Here is an 18095-nt window from a genome sequence, read left to right on the forward strand (position 1 = left end):
ATTTATATGAAGTTCTGGAACAGATTAAACTAAGGTAAAAAAATGTCAGAACAGTGGTTGCCTTGTTGACTTGGGCTGGGACTTTGACTAGAAAGACATGAGAGCACTCTGAGTAGATGGAAATATTGTGTATTATGTATCCATTTTTCAAAATCATACAGCTAAAATTTATATATTTCGAAGCATGTGAATTTTACCTCAAAAAAACTAGAAATAATAATAGAGTGTGGGGTGTGGGCAGTGAGTACAGGTATAGATAAAACAAGAAAAGCAAAATGTTAATTGTTGAAGCTGAGTGATGGGATTTATTATACAATTCTATTTAATTTGTTTGAAGTTTTCCATAAGAAAAGGTTTTTTAAAAAGTATTATGTATTAGGGGCGCCTGGGTGGCTCAGCCGTTAAGTGTCTGCCTTTGGCTCAGGTCATGATCCCAGGGTCCTGGAATCGAGCCCTGCTTCAGGCTCCCTGCTCTGCGGGAAGCCTGCTTCTCCCTCTCATACTCTGCTTGCTTGTGTTCCCCTCTCGCTCTCTCTGTCAAATAAATAAATAAAATCTTAAAAAAAAAAAAAGTATTAGGTGTTAAATAGAAAGTTATGTACCTTGTTTTAAATAGCTGCTAATTGTATTCACCAATATATGTTAAGTACAGCAGTAGCAATGGAATATATTTTTTTTCAATAGTATCATCGGTCATTAGTAGGCAGTTGGAGCTTTTGACATTTCTCCTATAGCTATTCCCCAGCAAATTAGTAATTCAGACATTAAGCATAAATAGCTCACTTTGTAATAACATTAAAATGTATAGAATATAATAGAAATTAGTTTATCTACAAACCATAATTCTATAAATCAATAATTTATTGTCATAATTTTCATTGTACCAGGTTTTATTTCTGACCAAAGAACTCTTTCGTAAGGAGGTTATATCTTTAGGAATGCAAGAGGATAGGAATGGTGAGGGGAAGAGGAGGGGCTAGAGTCTATAAAGTGGAATTGAGTATAGTTTTTTTAAATTACAGTCTGACGTAAAGAACTATTTTTCAGTGCTCAGAGTCATCTACAGATGTGCACCGCTATCAAAAATACTTCCTTCTGCAGTTCTCTCCCACCTCTACCTATTGAATGTAGTGAATTAGATGGAGATCTCAATTCATTACCTATAATCTTTGAAGATAGGTATTTAGATTCAGTTATTGAAGGTAAGTATAATCTAAAATATGTAAGTTGTATGTGTCATTTGCAGTTTATTCTTCCTAATATATATAAAACCATTCCCTAATGTAGGGCCATTTTTCCCCTCCAGTTTTATTTGTCTTTGAGGATATTAGAAGGTTGTAGTCAGTAAATGTAGTCTTAATCATTTGAGTTCTTACACCTTGTTTTAAACCTGAATCTTTTTTTCTTTGGATAAAAGACTTAGATGCACCCTGGATGGGAATTCAGAATCTTCAGAGATCAGAGTCCAGTAGAATGGATAAATATGAGACTGAAGAAAGCTCTGTAGCGGGACTTTCTAGCCCAGAGTTGAAAGTCAGACCTGCTGGTGCCTCCAGTTTTTGGTATACAGAAGGTGAAAAGCAGCTAACAAAATCTCTAAAAGGAAAGAATGAAGAATCAAATAAATCCAAGGTTAAGGTTACTAAGCTCATGAAAACAATGAAACCTGAAAACACAAAAAAAATAATAAAACAGAACTCTAAGGATTCTGTGGTTTTGGTAGGCTACAAATGTTTGAAAAGTACAGCATCAAATGATCTCTTTAAATGCTTTGAAGGCAATCCTTCACATAGTCAGAAGGAAGGTCTGGATCCCACAATATGTGGATATAATTTTGACCTAAAGACCTACATCAGACAGACAAGCCAAAAGGAAGCTAGCTTTTTGCCAACTAATACAGAGAGAACTGAACAGAAGTCTCCAGATATTGAAAATATGCAACCAGACCTGTTTGATCCTTTGAACTCTGGCAGCCTAAATCTTTGTGCAAATTTGTCCATTTCAGGTAAACTTGATATCTCCCAGGATGATAGTGAAATTACACAAGTGGAACACAGTGTGGCCAGAAGTTCATCAGACGATTGCCCTGATCATCAAACAACTCCATCTTCAGGAGCTAGAACAATTGAAGTAAAGCCCTGTAATAAGGATCCTTTCAGTGGAGAGAAAATAACTGTTAAAATAGGACCTTGGACAGAGCTTCGACCAGATGAACTGTTTGTGGATAATTTACAACTACCCAACTTTGAGTCCTTAGAATCTAATGGTAAATCTAAATCTATAGAAATAACACTTGAAAAGGAAGCTTTGCAGGAAGCAAAGTGTCGTTCTGTTGGAGAATCATTAGCTAAGTTAAGAAGTAATCAACCTGCTTCTTCTGCAAAAGAATATCATGCTGTAGTAAGTGGAGATACAATTAAGTTACCAGATACTAATGCCACGTATGCCTCTTCTAGATTTTCAGATTCAGGTGTTGAAAGTGAACCAAGTTCTTTTGCAACACATCCAAACCCTGATGTAGTATTTGAAACTGTGCAAGGACAAGGTCCTTACAATAATGAAAAATTACTTCCTCAGCTTTTGATGAAACCTGATTATAATGTAAAATTTTCATTAGGAAGTCATTGTACCGAGAGTACAAGTGCTTTAAGTGAAATACAGTCATCTTTGACATCCATAAACTCTCTACCTTCTGATGATGAACTGTCACCTGATGAAAATTCTAAGAAATCTGTTGTGCCTGATTGCCACCTAAGTGATAGCAAAACTGTGTTAAATCTAGGAACAATTGACTTGCCAAAATGTGACAATAGTAGAAAGTCAAGTATTATTTTGCAACAGCAGAGTGTCGTATTTTCGGGGCATTTGGACAATGAAACTATAGCAATACATTCCTTAAATTCAAGCACTAAAGACCCTTTGCAATTTGTTTTTTCATATGAAGATGCTTCCTGTGATGTGAAAAGTAGTTGCAGCTCCAAACCTAACTTGGACACTATGTGTAAAGACTCCCAGAGTCCTGATAAATCTAGTAACTCTGCAGGGACAGCAATTACATTAAACTCAACACTGGTTTGTTTAGGTGCCCCTTGTGTTGTTTCAGGTTCTGTTTCTACTAATACAGAAGTTAGAGAAGATGAAACTGTGAAAAGAAACAATGGTGATACCTTAAGTCTCAAAGAAATTAATTCAGAAGCCCAAACAGTTAAAAATGAAACTCACCTGGGTACAAATGATCCTTTTTCAGCCAGTCCTGATATGGTAAAACAAGGGCTTGTGGAAAATTATTTTGGCTCTCACAGCAGTACGGAGATTTCTGACACATGTGCTATTAGCTACAGCAACTCAGTTAGCCCTCAGAAGAAAACTTCTGAAACAGAAATTAGTGATCTTCGTCAGGAACAGGGTAAAGAGGATGAGGAGGAAGAGCAGGATCAACACATGGTTCAAAATGGGTATTATGAAGAAGCGGATTATTCAGCTTTGGATGAAAAAGTAAATGCTCACTGTACAAACAGAAATGCACTAGAAGAAGAACGACTTATAAAATCTGAAACAATAAATAGCGAATATCTGAAGGATGGTATAAATATGCCTGCTGTCTGTACTTCTGGTTGTTTGTCCTTCCCATCTGCACCACGAGAGTCTCCTTGTAGTGTTAAGTATTCTTCTAAAAGTAAATTTGATGCCATTACAAAACAGCCATGCAGCACTTCTTACAACTTCACTTCATCAGTTTCCTGGTATGAAAATTCACCAAAACCTCAAATACAAGCGTAAGTGATGGAGCACAATAGCATGTGCTACTAAATATATGTATAGAAAAAAACATATATATATATATATATATATATATATATATATGTCTCTGATAACACATATATTTCATGTTCTCTGGTTTCTGTAATACAAAAAGTGCTTCTTTGATTACCTACCTAAAAATGGAGAAATGAATTCAATGTACCCTTTGACAGACAGACCTATAGTTCTGCATCTGATCATCTTGTTCTATAAGCTAGACATTTTTAAATTTCCCATTAGTGGTCATGTGTTAGATGTTTGGAATAGCTGGGGTTAAAACTCTTTTTTTCATCAGTACCTCATTTCTCTACCATTAACTCACAGACTAGGTTCTACAAGCGCGTCTAGCAATATTAGATAATGAATAGTACGTTAGTAGAAACTTCCTAAACCGACCAGACCCAGGTTATCTCAGCTAAATCGGTGGTTTCCAGACTTGAGATTTCATGGACCAGTTAAATAGTCAGAAAAATTTTGAGGATGATAGAGGCTTACTAGCATGGCACTAGTTCTCAGAATATTCTACTGCCTTATTCTGGTTGGAATTATAATCCCTGGATTGAAAAATCCGGGCATGTCTACAATAGATTTTCCAAGTTCCTAGAATTATTCTGATTTCTATATATAACTAAGATCTCATAGTGCCTAAAGCTAGTGAAACCAGGTGATAATGGCTTTTTAAAGAACTGTAATATACTGGAAGACTGAGGGTTATACCACCTTCTGGCTACCTCAAACTTTTCTGAGTCATTGATAAAAACAATTTGTCTTCATCCAGAGTATCCTACTCAGTTTAACAGGATTCATCGGCTTCCATGAGTTTTGCTTTTATCAGTTCAAATGATACAGTGTTAAAATAGTTAATAATTTTTTATGTTTGCAACCCCCAAGTTGATTAGGTTTGTTTTTTGTTCAGAATGACTGTATGCCACCAATTGTATTTAGTCACATCCCCTTCTTGGTTCTGTTCCTTTTTATTGGCATTTCTAGAGGAAAAATAGAAATAATCTACTAAGAACTGTAACTACCATTCTCAATGTTACACTTTGTAAAACAGCTCCTTACTTTCCATTTATGTAAGATTAAAAGAAGCAAAGAGACTAAGATTTGATTACAGAATGAGCATCAGATTGTCATCCTTCCAGTATTTTTCCCAGCTTTTCTATATAATATAAAACTTTGTAGGAAGTGTAACTTCACACCTAATATTTTCTTTGTTGATTTTAAGTTTAAAAGAATATTTTAAGTGATTTCAGATTCAAAGGATTCATTGTCTTTGATTAGAATATGTACTAACAATAGCAAAGAAAATTACTGTCTGATTTCTAAATCATTTAGGTGATCTCACATATTTTCATTATTTTAAAACCAAATAATTTAAAACCAAAGGTTTCCTCTTCTGCACTTCCGTAAAGTTAGCATGTTGTGTTTTTGGTTCTAAAAACTGAATATAAAACTTAGTAAAGAGTATCTCTTATAATATTTTGCTTTAGCTTCCTCCAGGCAAAAGAAGAATTGAAGCAACTTAAACTCCCGGGGTTCATGTACAGTGATGTTCCTCTGCTGGCATCCTCAGTCCCTTACTTCAGCATGGAAGAAGAGAACGGCTCTGAAGATGGAGTACATCTCATTGTCTGTGTGCATGGTTTAGATGGTATGTCCTATCTATTGATAAAACCCATGGCAACTTAATATATTTTCTTTTCCTAATAGATTTCATTCCGTTTTATTTAATCTTTGAATTGAAAATATTTTAAATTGCTTAAATTAATTGAAACTTAAATTCATTCTAAAACAAAAATATGCTTAACTTTGCTAAGTATAATATTAGATTTCCTTTTAAGTAAATTTTCCATGGAACTGACATCCCTCCATGTACCAGCATTTTATTTCTTTTAACTTTGGGTTTTTCTGTCTTCTACTCTTGGTTTTCTCAGCCTGGTGCCCTTTTAGTCTGATGCTTTAAACCTTATGAGATAGAAAAAGCAGTACTAAGAATTGAAGATTCACTAATTTATTAGGCTATAATTTAAATTCTAAATACCTGGCTTTAGTGCTATAGTTTTATGACAGTTATTTTGGTTATTCAACAGACTGTTTTCTTTTCTTTTTTTTTTTTTTTTTAAAGATTTTATTTATTTATTTGACAGAGATAGAGACAGCCAGCGAGAGAGGGAACACAAGCAGGGGGAGTGAGAGAGGAAGAAGCAGGCTCCTAGCAGAGGAGCCTGATGTGGGGCTCGATCCCATAACGCCAGGATCACGCCCTGAGCTGAAGGCAGACGCCCAACCGCTGTGCCACCCAGGCGCCCCCAACAGACTGTTTTCTCTAGATTAGGAACTATATTAGAAAATGCCAAATATCTATAGATGAGCATGTTATTACCGTATTATAATATCATTCTGTAAGAACAAATTGAAGAAAGAGTTTATGGATATAAAAATACTAAACACAGGTCTAAGCTAGTAAATTGTCATGAAATTGAAGATTTTTCTTTCTTTTTTTTTTAAAGATTTTACTTATTTATTTGCGAGAGAGATAACAAGATAGTTTGAGCAGCGAGGAGAGGGAGAAAAGCAGGTTCCCTGTAAGCAGGGAGCCCAATGTGGGGCTCGATCGCAGGACCCAGGGATCATGACCTGAGCCGAAGGCAGATTCTTAACTGACTGGGCCACTTCAGGCACCCTTGAAGATTTTTCCTTAATAAAAGAACTTGACTCTCAAGAAATAAAATATCTCGGGGCGCCTGGGTGGCACAGCGGTTGGNTTATTTGCGAGAGAGATAACAAGATAGTTTGAGCAGCGAGGAGAGGGAGAAAAGCAGGTTCCCTGTAAGCAGGGAGCCCAATGTGGGGCTCGATCGCAGGACCCAGGGATCATGACCTGAGCCGAAGGCAGATTCTTAACTGACTGGGCCACTTCAGGCACCCTTGAAGATTTTTCCTTAATAAAAGAACTTGACTCTCAAGAAATAAAATATCTCAGGGCACCTGGGTAGCTCAGTTGGTTAAGCATCTCCTTTCAGTTCAGGTCATGATCCCAGGACCCTGGGATTGGCCCGCATCGGGTTCCCTGCTCAGCGGGGAGCCTGCTTCTCCCTCTCCCCCCTGCTTGTGCTCTCCCTCTCGCAGTCTCTTTCTTGCTATCTCTCTCTCGCTCTCTCAAATAAATAAAATCTTAAAAAAATAAAAGAAATAAAATATCTCCAATACTAACCTTTTCCCCTGTAAGTAATAAAATTTTCAAAGGATTATCACCCAAGAAGGCCTTCTTAGCCCAGTAGAATCTCTGGCACATTCTTCTTTGAAATTTTTAAGAAACACATTACCCCCATGTTATATAAATTGTTCCAGAGTAATAGGAAAAGTTATGGAATGCAACTCATTTTATTCTTTGAAGTTAAATTAACCTTGTTACCAAATCTGGAAAAGATATCACACCAACACCCCAAAGAATAGCAGGCCAATCTGACATAAATACACTTAATAAAACTCTAGCAATATTGCAGAAATAGGGGCGCCTGGGTGGCACAGCGGTTAAGCGTCTGCCTTCGGCTCAGGGCGTGATCCCGGCGTTATGGGATCGAGCCCCACATCAGGCTCCTCCGCTATGAGCCTGTTTCTTCCTCTCCCACTTCCCCTGCTTGTGTTCCCTCTCTCGCCGGCTGTCTCTATCTCTGTCAAATAAATAAATAAAATCTTTAAAAAAATAAATAAATAAAAAATAAAAGTATCAGTTGTCTTCCACTGATCAGACCCATCTCTTAAAAAAAAAAAAAATATTGCAGAAATAAGTAAACAGATAAGTAAATTAAAAATTTTTAATTGTCCCCAAAAACCTCTAGCAAACCGAATCAATGTATTAAGTCACTATAACAACCAGGATTTAATTCCTGGGAATGCAAAGGGAAGTATATATAAGGAAATTTATATTTATGGTATATTTATATACCTACTTCAACAAATCAAGTAAGAAGCTATTGATAAAATTCAGTGTCCATTCCCAGTTTTGACAATTAAGCACCAAACTTTGTTTTAAATAGCATTTGGGGGCGCCTGGGTGGCACAGCGGTTAAGCATCTGCCTTCGGCTCAGGGCATGATCCCGGAGTCCTGGGATCGAGCCCCACATCAGGCTCTTCCGCTATGAGCTTGCTTCTTCCTCTCTCACTCCCCCTGCTTGTGTTCCCTCTCTCGCTGGCTGTCTCTATCTCTGTTGAATAAATAAATAAAATCTTAAAAAAAAATAGCATTTATTAATGTGATTTTAATCAATGTGATTATTAATGTAATTTATTAGTGTGATTAAGCATATATATTCTCAGTGGAAAATGTATACTTTGTAGTGAAACACTAGTGGCGTTCCTTGTAAAATCAGGAATAAAACAGTTATCTCTATCAGTGCATGAAATACTTAAAAAATATAAATATTGGAAAGGTAAAGTAGAAATTCAACAATTGATAACATGTTTACATTCCTAATTAAACCAAAGGAATTAACTAAAGAGCCACTAAACTAATTTTTAAAGATAATTATTTTTTAATTTATGAATTATATCTAATAAGTATTCAATGTTTATTGACATCTTTTAAGTTAGTAATTAAACTCCTTTAAATTATTTAAATGGAAATTTATTTCTATTCAACTATTACAAGACCACCAAAAGAAAGTGAACAGGTTAAATCTAAGTCTAAAATGCATTGAAGGGGTGCCTAAGGGGGCATAGTTGGTTAAGTGTCTGACTCCTGATTTTGGCTCAGGTCTGTGATCTCAGGTTCATGAGGTGGAACTCTGCATCAGGCTCCACACTCTGAGTCTGCTTGGGACTCTCTCTCTCCTCTCCCTCTGTCCCTGCCCCTCTCTCCCGCATTCTCTCTCTCTCAAATAAATAAATAAATCTTTTAAAAAAAATGTATTCAAGGTTTGTTAAATAATCAACTAAATAGTAGTGATGGAAGGAGTACTTCCATCAGTCATTCACAGTGACTGCAGTCTGCTGTCTCCGAAGCTAACAATTAATAAATACATCATCAGGTGGGAAAGCAAAAGCATCGATGTGACCAAAATTCCTGATAAACAAATTGTTGAAAGATACTGTATGGCTAATTGAAATCAGCCTTGACGTGGAAATTGAGGACTCTATTTCAGGTTGCATTGTCTGTTCAAAACTGGCGGAGATCAGGGGTGCCTGGGTAGCGCAGTCATTAAGCATCTGCCTTCAGCTCAGGGCATGATCCCAGGGTTCCGGGATCGAGTCCCACATCGGGCTCCTCCGCTGGGAGCCTGCTTCTTCCTCTCCCACTCCCCCTGCTGTGTTCCCTCTCTCGCTGGCTGTCCCTCTGTCACATAAATAAATAAAATCTTAAAAAAAAAAAAAAACTGGCAGAGATCATATACTTCTCTTCAAATATATGATGATGTACTTTGTACATTTTACTTTCTCTCATCCTTTAGACATAATTTTTCATTTTCTTCATTTTCTAGGTAACAGTGCAGATCTCCGGTTAGTAAAAACTTACATTGAACTTGGACTGCCTGGGGGAAGAATTGATTTTCTTATGTCTGAGCGAAATCAGGTACAATATTATGGCAGTGTTTTCAATGGAAGCAAATATTTTTGTGCTAGTTTCTGCCTAAATATTTGTTTACTACAAAATGCTTGTACTAGTAGAAATAATTTTTCTGATTTGTATGAAATTTCACATTAATGCATATCCCAACGAAATTGAAATGATTTTTAATTTGACTTACGAACTCTTCACATGTACAAAATTTCTAGAATTCCGCATTTCTATCCAAAAATTTCATTAATTAAACCATTATGAATAACCTTATGTTAAATATGGGTACTGGGCAAAACAACTAAATGAAGCAAGTATTATTAAGAACATTGAATTTTTTCTTTTCCTGGGAATTCACTTTTTGTTCATTTTCATGTAATGAATATTATTCACCCACTTCTCTAAAAATCATGGATCTTAACCATATTTTCAATACCTAAATTAAAAAGAACGTTTATATTCAGTTTTTCCTGTGATTATTCATATTTAGTATATAATATGTCTGTTTTCCTTTGTTCAGAATGATACTTTTGCAGATTTTGATAGTATGACTGATCGCCTTCTGGATGAGATCATACAATATATTCAGATATATAGTCTAACAGTCTCAAAAATAAGGTAACTTTTATAATATTTTGTAATGTTATATAACATACTTTTATATCTCTATGAATTAGAGAAAAATTAACCAGAATTTGTGGTGGTTTTGTTGCTCTATTATGAAATATAGGAGACTACAATTCAGTTTACCTAATTTAAAGAGAAAAGAAAAAATTTAAAAATTTTAGGGAAAGACCACATTATTATATGATTCCATTTATATGAATTTTCCAGAATTGGCAAATCTCTAGAGACAGAAGTAGATTAATGATTGCTTAGGGCTGGGGGAGATGGCAGATGGGAAGGCAGCTAAAGGATTTGGGGTTTTTTGAAATGATGAAAATGTTCTAAAATCTCTTGTGGCGGTTGCTCAACTCTGTGAATACACTAAAAACCATTTAATTATACCTTTTAAATGGATGAACGTTATGGTACGTGTATTATATCTCAATAAAGCTGTTACCCAAAAAAAAGATTTTAGGGTAATGGATATATACAAACAAATGGAACAGCAGAAATACTTTCAAGGTTTCCTCACTCTACTTTGTGAGTCAGCTTTCCACAAGCAAGATGATCAAAGCATAGAAGTCTCATAATTTAAGCAGATACTATAAATAGACATGGGAGAGAGGAAAAATATTTGTTTCCTCCAGTAGAGTAGGACTTAAAGAAAAAGTCAAAACTAATCATTCTGCCTCAAAAAGTAGAATAATGATTACCTTCATATCCCAACTAGGTTAGAGGAAGAAACTGGCTCTGTATAACCATAAGCTTTTGAAAGAGTTTGTTTCCAGTTTGAAGTATGGAGAGTAAGAGCTAAAGAGAGATAAACAGGTTTTTATTTGAAGTCATTTAAAAAAAAAAAAATTTCTGTTAAAATGGGAGGGACGCAAGTATGTTAGGAGGGAGGAGGGACATATTTTCTTATTCTAATTATTCTCTTCATTTATAGATTTTAAAATACTTCTTATTTACTAAATTTTCTACAGTGATCTTTTATTCCTTTTATTCATTTATTATTTTATGATGAGAAAATATTTCAGTTTTTTCATTTATCCACAAACATATTACCTCTTTTAGATTATATTATCAGTTATAATCAACCATTATTCAAAAGCCTGTTCTGGTTAATTGAGGACTATTAGTTACAGTCAAAACTCTTACCCCACAGCTTCAGGAACTTCAATTTGGGAGGGAAGTTTATCCTGAGCTTCTCACTAGCTATCGGTAAACCAGTTTAAGACAGCTTTCAACCTCTCTTCTTTCATTGTTAATTATCCCCAGGGACTAATATACCATCTATTGCATAATGATGATAAGTAAAAAGGCTCTTTTGATTTAAACTATTCCTTAATAAAGGTGAGGTGCTTTATAAATCTTAGAGAGTAGACCAGAAAATAAATGAAACAGTTATATAATTTTTCCTAAGTCATCCTTTATAGGTACAGTTTCATTATTTTGTTTTAAATGATGACTTAACAAGTAATAATTGGCATGTGTGACTAAGGAGGCAAATTTATCATCTAGTCAATGTATAGTTACTTTTTAAATGTATTTATTTCTAAGCAGTTATAACTATGAATAAAAACTTTCTGATAAGTAATATCTTATTTCTATAGAATAAGCATTGAAATATATAGTAGGAATTTTCTACTACGTTCTCACGTTTTTTCCTTCAAACTGTAAGTTACATCATTTCAAAATATCAAGCCATAGTTTTAAAACATATTAGAAATTTCCAAGTACTTAGTATTTCACATCTGTGTATAGAAGTATCAGCTTTAATATTTCTTTTTAAAATTAATACTATGGGAGAAATGTCTTTTTTTTTTTCTTAAAGCTTTATTGGACATTCGTTGGGCAATTTAATAATCCGTTCAGTGCTTACAAGGCCAAGGTTTAGATATTACCTCAACAAACTTCATACCTTTTTATCTCTTTCTGGACCTCACCTTGGTACACTCTACAATAGCAGTGCTCTTGTTAATACAGGTAACAAGTTTTATTGTTCAGTGTAAAAAATATGTCATGGGGAGATAACTTAAATACGAAGTTTTCTGGTATTTATTTAAAGCTGGCTTGTCACATACGTGGAATTTCATGAAACAAAAGATGTAGAAATGTTTCTATTTTGTCATGCACATGAAATAAGCTGATAAATGTCATTTCAGAAAATGAATATTATCATAGTGAGATGATATATATCAGAAGTGACAGCATTTTTAACTAATTTTCATTAAACTTTCTTAATATTTTCAGTTGAGCAGATAAAAATAAATGCCTATATTTAATATATTATTAAGTTACAAAAGATTATATATAGAATGTTAACTCTGATTTTGGTTTGATAACAATAAAGGGATGTTATAAGAAAATAAACTCTAAAATTTTTAAAAAATAAAATGAAAGTTAAGACCCCGATTTTGATTAGAATGAATAGTCTCATTAAAAAAAATCTGATACTTGATTTGCCTTTTGTTTGGTGTGGTTTTTCTCTTGGATTTTTTAAGTAGTTTTATACTTTAGTCCATTGATTCCCATTGTGAGAATAAATTAGATTTCATTCTGTCTCTTTTCATTGAGCCTTGAAACTCTTATTTCCGTTTTCTCTTTCACTTTTCATTGACAAAGAAACCATACTATTTTCCTTGTATCCCATGGTATCAAAAAACAGCTAGTTCTAGATTTTTATGTTTTTAAAAAGAGGACATGAAAAAGATGGAATCCATAAGTAACATAAAATAGAACCCAATATAAATAGGATACAATACTTTGAATTTCTTTCTTCACCAAACTTTTCCCAAATAGGCTTACAGTTATAGATTTAATCGACTAAAGAGTTTTTTTCTCTTTTCTCCCCCTGTTCCCCTCTGTAATATTAGAAGCAATAATAGTGGAAATTAATATTGTGCAATCTTGAAAACCTGTCCCAGAGAGTGATTGAGGTGTCTCTTAATAAAGGCAAAGATGCATTTAAAGATGGGTAACTGATAATACAAAGAAATACAAATAAATATTAAACTTCAGGGGCACCTGGGTGGCTCAGTTGGTTAAGCATCTGAGTCTTGATTTCAGTTCAGGTCATGATATCAGGGTTGTGAGATGGAGCCTACTTAAGATTCTCCCTATCCTCTGCACCTCCCCTTTAGATAGATAGATAGATAGATAGATAGATAGATAGATAGATAGATAACTTCATTATATTCAGCTTTTACTAGAAAACATTAACCAATCGCTCATCCTAAGAGTTATTCCTTATACAGTTAGTCTACCATAATTATATTTATCTCTAGACTAAACACTCAGTACTTAAGCATTTGGATCTACTACTGTGTTTGAAGTTTTTTCCGTCTCTTTACAATTGAACAAATGTACCTAAAAGTACAGTATTCCCAAATCTGTCCTTAAACCATTATCTATTTCATTAGTGAAGGGATAGAAATAGCAAGCCCTCTATCAACCACCATTAACCCATAGTTAACTTATATGTGTATGTTTATATTTGTTTTCAGAAAAAGGAAATATTTTACAAATATATTTTTATTAAGAAAATGCTAGTTTAGTAGATGGCATTTTTGAAGTGAAATGTGTATTAAAATTAATAATCTTGGCATATGTTACCCTGTATTTCCAGTATTATTCACATATCATTTATAACTCTGTAGGTCTGTGGTTTATGCAGAAATGGAAAAAATCAGGTTCTCTTCTACAACTGACCTGTCGAGATCACTCAGACCCTCGCCAAACTTTCTTATACAAGCTTAGTAATAAAGCAGGTAAGTATATAGTTAATGGTTTTGAAAACATTCACTTGAAAACCTTTTTTAAAAAGTCTACCTTTAGCAAATAAATTATCAACATGTCTTTCTGGTGATAAAAATGTATCAGTCAGTTGTAATTTTTTAATAATGAAATAGTAGACTCAAAATTAACATGGTTGTTTGATTTTTTTTTTTTTTACACGGTCATATTTGTGTTGTGTGAACACAGTACTTTGAAATTATCCTAGGGGCTCCTGGGTGACTCAGTCGGTTAAGCGTCTGCCTTCAGCTCAGATCATGATCCCAGGGTTCTGGGATTGAGCCCCACATCAGGCTCCCTGCTCAGTGGGGAGCCTGCTTCTCCCTCTCTCTCTCTTTCTCTCTCTCTGTCAAATAAATAAATAAAATCTTTTAAAAAAATTATCCTAAATTTTTTAACATTTTTATAATTTAGTACGAATTTTAAGTCAGTTTTTGAACTGGGTTGCTGCGTGTCCTAGCTCTTCTGTCCTCTGCCCCAGTCCTCAACCCCACATATTCTTCTGCCTTCCTATTCAAGAACTATAAAACCTTTCTGGAAAATGTTAAAAACTAAACTACTTGGTGAGGAGGGGGCCAAGAAAGAGGGGGGGAGAGAGAGAATCTTAAATAGGCTCCACACCCAGCACAGAGCCCAGTGTGGGGCTTGGCCTCACCACCGTGAGGTCATGACCTGGGCTAAAACCAAGAGTCAGACCTTGGAGCTACCGCTGCTACCTTCACTTCTATAAATGACCTTGTTTCCTAGATTATCTATGAAAGTCAAGGCCATCAAGTGAGAACTTTCCTACTTCCTTTTTACCTACAAACATTAGCATACCTGTGCTTTCCTTCTAGTTCAGTAAAAGATGCACCTGTGGTCCAAGAATAATTTCCCTTTCTGTTTGGATCCTATTCCTCCTCTCTGTCTTTAAACTCTCCCTTTTCAGTGGCTAATCCCTTAACATAAAGTTACTCCGTTTTCTCCCATCTTAAGTCATAATAATAATAATAATAATAATAATAATAATAAATGAATACCTCCTTTGATCATTGATTCTGTGTTTTTCTATTTTTTTTTTATATACAAATTGAGCCTCTTGGGGGAAAAAAGCAGTTACTTTCACTACTTCCTCACCTTTTATTTCACTCTTCAATCCATTGTAATCTGTTTTCTGTCCTCACCATTCTGTTGAAGCTTGTCATAGCCAGTTATCTCTTTTCTTTCTTTTATTTGAATATGCTGGCATTATGACTTTTGAAAATACCCTTCTTGAAATACTTTCCTACCTCCCATTCTATATCAGCCTTTCCTGGTTTTCTTCCATGTTGGCTCTCTGCTTCCTACATGGATTCCTTTTCTTTCCTTGCCCCTTAAATAGAGGTATTCTTGGGTTCCAGCTCCTGTCATCTGCTCTTCTCACTCTGTACATTCTTTGACAGCATCATTTCATATCCATCTTCATCATTGGCAGCTCAAATATATATCTCTAGTTCAGTCCTCTAGGCTGTATTCTAGACTGATATGTCCAGCTTCCTACTAAGTACATTTACTTAGATGGTTCATGGTTACCTCGGGTGCAGTCTTTTGAGATACCTCATCTTTCCCCTCAGTTGCATTTTTCTTGATTCCACATCTACCACCATCTGCCCAGCCAAAAACTTAGAGGTTATTTTTTAGACTCCTCTTCTCAATCTCCCCACACATCCACTTAGTTACTAAGCCCTGAAACATTCAGCCTTCTTTTATAGCAAATGGAGTCTTCTCTTTCTTTTCTTTGCCACTGCCTTAGGTCAACCATAGATTATTGCTATGGCCTCCAAAACTGGTTACTGTCCCCCATCTCATTTTCTCATTAGATAAAAATATCTTCTAAAAATTAAATCAAACCATATTGCTCCTGTTTGAAAATCTTTTCACGGTACATTGTGGCTTTTAGGATGAGGTTTAAATTCCATGGCTTAGGGCATCAAATCCTTTATAATCTGGTTCCTGATTCTTTTACTAATTTCATATCCTACTCTGCCCATGCACACATCCTTTGTCTTAGTTATGCCACACGTTTTATGCTTGTATTCACCCATGCTTTTTCTACCACCATTCCTCCCCATGTGTTTACTCATCTTTTTAGAACCAATTCTCTCCATCTTCTAAAATTAAACATCACCTGCTATTAAAAGCTTTCTTGAGGCTCTCTCTGATTTAATGTTCCTCTATTCTCAGAGTACCCAGTAGATTGCCCAATATTTATGTTTATATCTTAGATCTGACCTCATTAATGAATTCCAATCTTCATTTGCGTGCCAGACATCTCTACTTACATATAAACATATGTCTAAACCTGAACATAGTTGTCTTCTTTTACTAACTCTTCTGTCATCATTTTTTAATGCTTCTAAATTACTTCGTTTGAAATACCTCTTCTTTGCATTCTACTTCCCAAGGTTGTTAATATTATAACTGAACTCTTATGGCATTATATATGAACCTCATTTGCCATAGCTGTTATAGTTTATCTCATATAGTCATTTTTATGTACCTTAACCTCCATTCCAGTAATAGGATCCATTTGTGACAACCCTTTCCCACTCCCCACATAAACACTCAGTATTTACTATAGTTCTTTCCCTTAGTAGATATTCAGTATAAACCCACTGCATCAATGAATGATCTTTTCAATACTATTTTCAGTGTCCAAAAGCAGGTCAATATTATATGGTAAGCTAAAAATCAAACCCATATATTTGGTGACTGATAGTTGCAAATTGGAAGTAACTTTTTAAGCCCTGGCCATTTAAATCTATTTTTTATCTTCATTCTCATCATGCATGTCCTCCATTCTGCTCTTGAAACATTTGATGTGAACACTGGATAGATTTACTAATTGAATAATGCCCACTTCACTGAGTGCTATTTAAGCCTTTTTAGGATTCCGCCTTAAATGCTCTTATTAATGGGGGCGCCTGGGTGGCACAGCGGTTAAGCATCTGCCTTCGGCTCAGGGCGTGATCCCGGCGTTATGGGATCGAGCCCCACATCAGGCTCTTCTGCTATGAGCCTGCTTCTTCCTCTCCCACTCCCCCTGCTTGTGTTCCCTCTCTCGCTGGCTGTCTCTATCTCTGTCAAATAAATAAATAAAATCTTAAAAAAAAAATGCTGTTATTAATGTGAGAAAGAGATGTTGTAATGGTTATTTCGTGTATTGTCTGTTATTAGAATCAGTGAAATTTGTTCTCTTACAGGTCAATCTTTATGTTTTGTTTCTAAGAGTACAAAGCAACAATAAGTTATATACAGTACACAGAAATATTTGCTTGATTCATTAAAGTACAAGATATGCCTACAAATCAAATTGAGTGTATAGTTCTCACATGGGAAAAACTTACTGGCACTAACCAGAACTATTGTGTTTTAGGTACATGAAGTTTGTATCACTGCTGTTGACAAGTTAGGAAATAAAGGAAAGGCAAAACTGATTATAAATGTTCCCTGAGGTCTGCATATTTATACAGTATTTTATGAAGTAAAATTAGCAATAAGAATAGTAGCAACATAAGAAAATAAAAATACTAAACAAGGCATAACTAAAATTTTACTATAAAAATTTGTAATCCATGGCCTTCCCCATCTGAACAGGCATTTGGACTGCTGTTTCTAATTATTAGTAGATGTGAGTAGATCTTTTGCACTTGAGTTATTTCTTAAGGATTAGTTAAAACTTTTGCTTACAAGTTATTCATTATTTGCCTTATAATGCATGGCAAGACTTGTACCTTCTCTCCAGTTGTACCAGCCTAACAACTGTTTAAGAGCTAAACCTTAAGTCATAAGTAGATGTCAGTCTTAGCTGAAAAACTGAGTAGGATACTTAATCTAAATAGACTTCAGTTTCTTCACTGGTAAAATGGGAATAATAGTATCTTCCTCACAAGACTATTAAAAGATTAAATGAGATAACACATGTGAAACGATTACCGTTTTGAATAACACAAAACTCAGTAAATGTTAGATGGTAAAAATAGCTCTAAGTGAAGAGATGCCTGAGCTAAAATGAGATTAGTATTATAGATTATAGAAATTTGCCTTCACATTGCAATCACAAATCTGTTGTAGGATATTTTCGTAACAGAACTATTAAAAATTAGCTCATCTAAATGTCAGTATTACTGGCTATAAAAAATTATTCAAGTGACTTATTCAAGTTGTATTTATGTTTTAAGATTTCTACTTGTACCCAAATATGAGTCTATTAATATACATCTGAATTGAATTAACATGAAAGAATACTGTTTTCTAATAATCATGAGCAATGCATTGGATAATACTAAAGTATAAAAATAAATAACAATAGCC

At 34.7% G+C, this 18095-nt stretch overlaps 1 protein-coding gene across 8 annotated transcripts in view; it reads left to right on the top strand.

Moving 5' to 3' along the window:
- The window catches only part of FAM135A (family with sequence similarity 135 member A), a 127530-nt gene that overhangs the window by 98727 nt on the left and 10708 nt on the right, over positions 1–18095 (top strand). For 4 of the 8 annotated variants that reach the window (XM_034647824.1, XM_034647823.1, XM_019806573.2 and 1 more), the window contains 7 exons: positions 1048–1202; positions 1418–3776; positions 5295–5455; positions 9286–9377; positions 9883–9980; positions 11803–11954; positions 13628–13738. In XM_034647824.1, coding sequence (XP_034503715.1) covers positions 1048–1202; positions 1418–3776; positions 5295–5455; positions 9286–9377; positions 9883–9980; positions 11803–11954; positions 13628–13738 — 3128 coding nt within the window. The remainder of the gene's footprint in view (positions 1–1047; positions 1203–1417; positions 3777–5294; positions 5456–9285; positions 9378–9882; positions 9981–11802; positions 11955–13627; positions 13739–18095) is intronic. The other 4 variants (XM_034647826.1, XM_034647825.1, XM_034647829.1 and 1 more) reach the window with 3 other exon arrangements.

The sequence above is a fragment of the Ailuropoda melanoleuca genome, chromosome 19 (genome assembly GCF_002007445.2).
Source record: "Ailuropoda melanoleuca isolate Jingjing chromosome 19, ASM200744v2, whole genome shotgun sequence".
Taxonomy (NCBI): domain Eukaryota; kingdom Metazoa; phylum Chordata; class Mammalia; order Carnivora; family Ursidae; genus Ailuropoda; species Ailuropoda melanoleuca.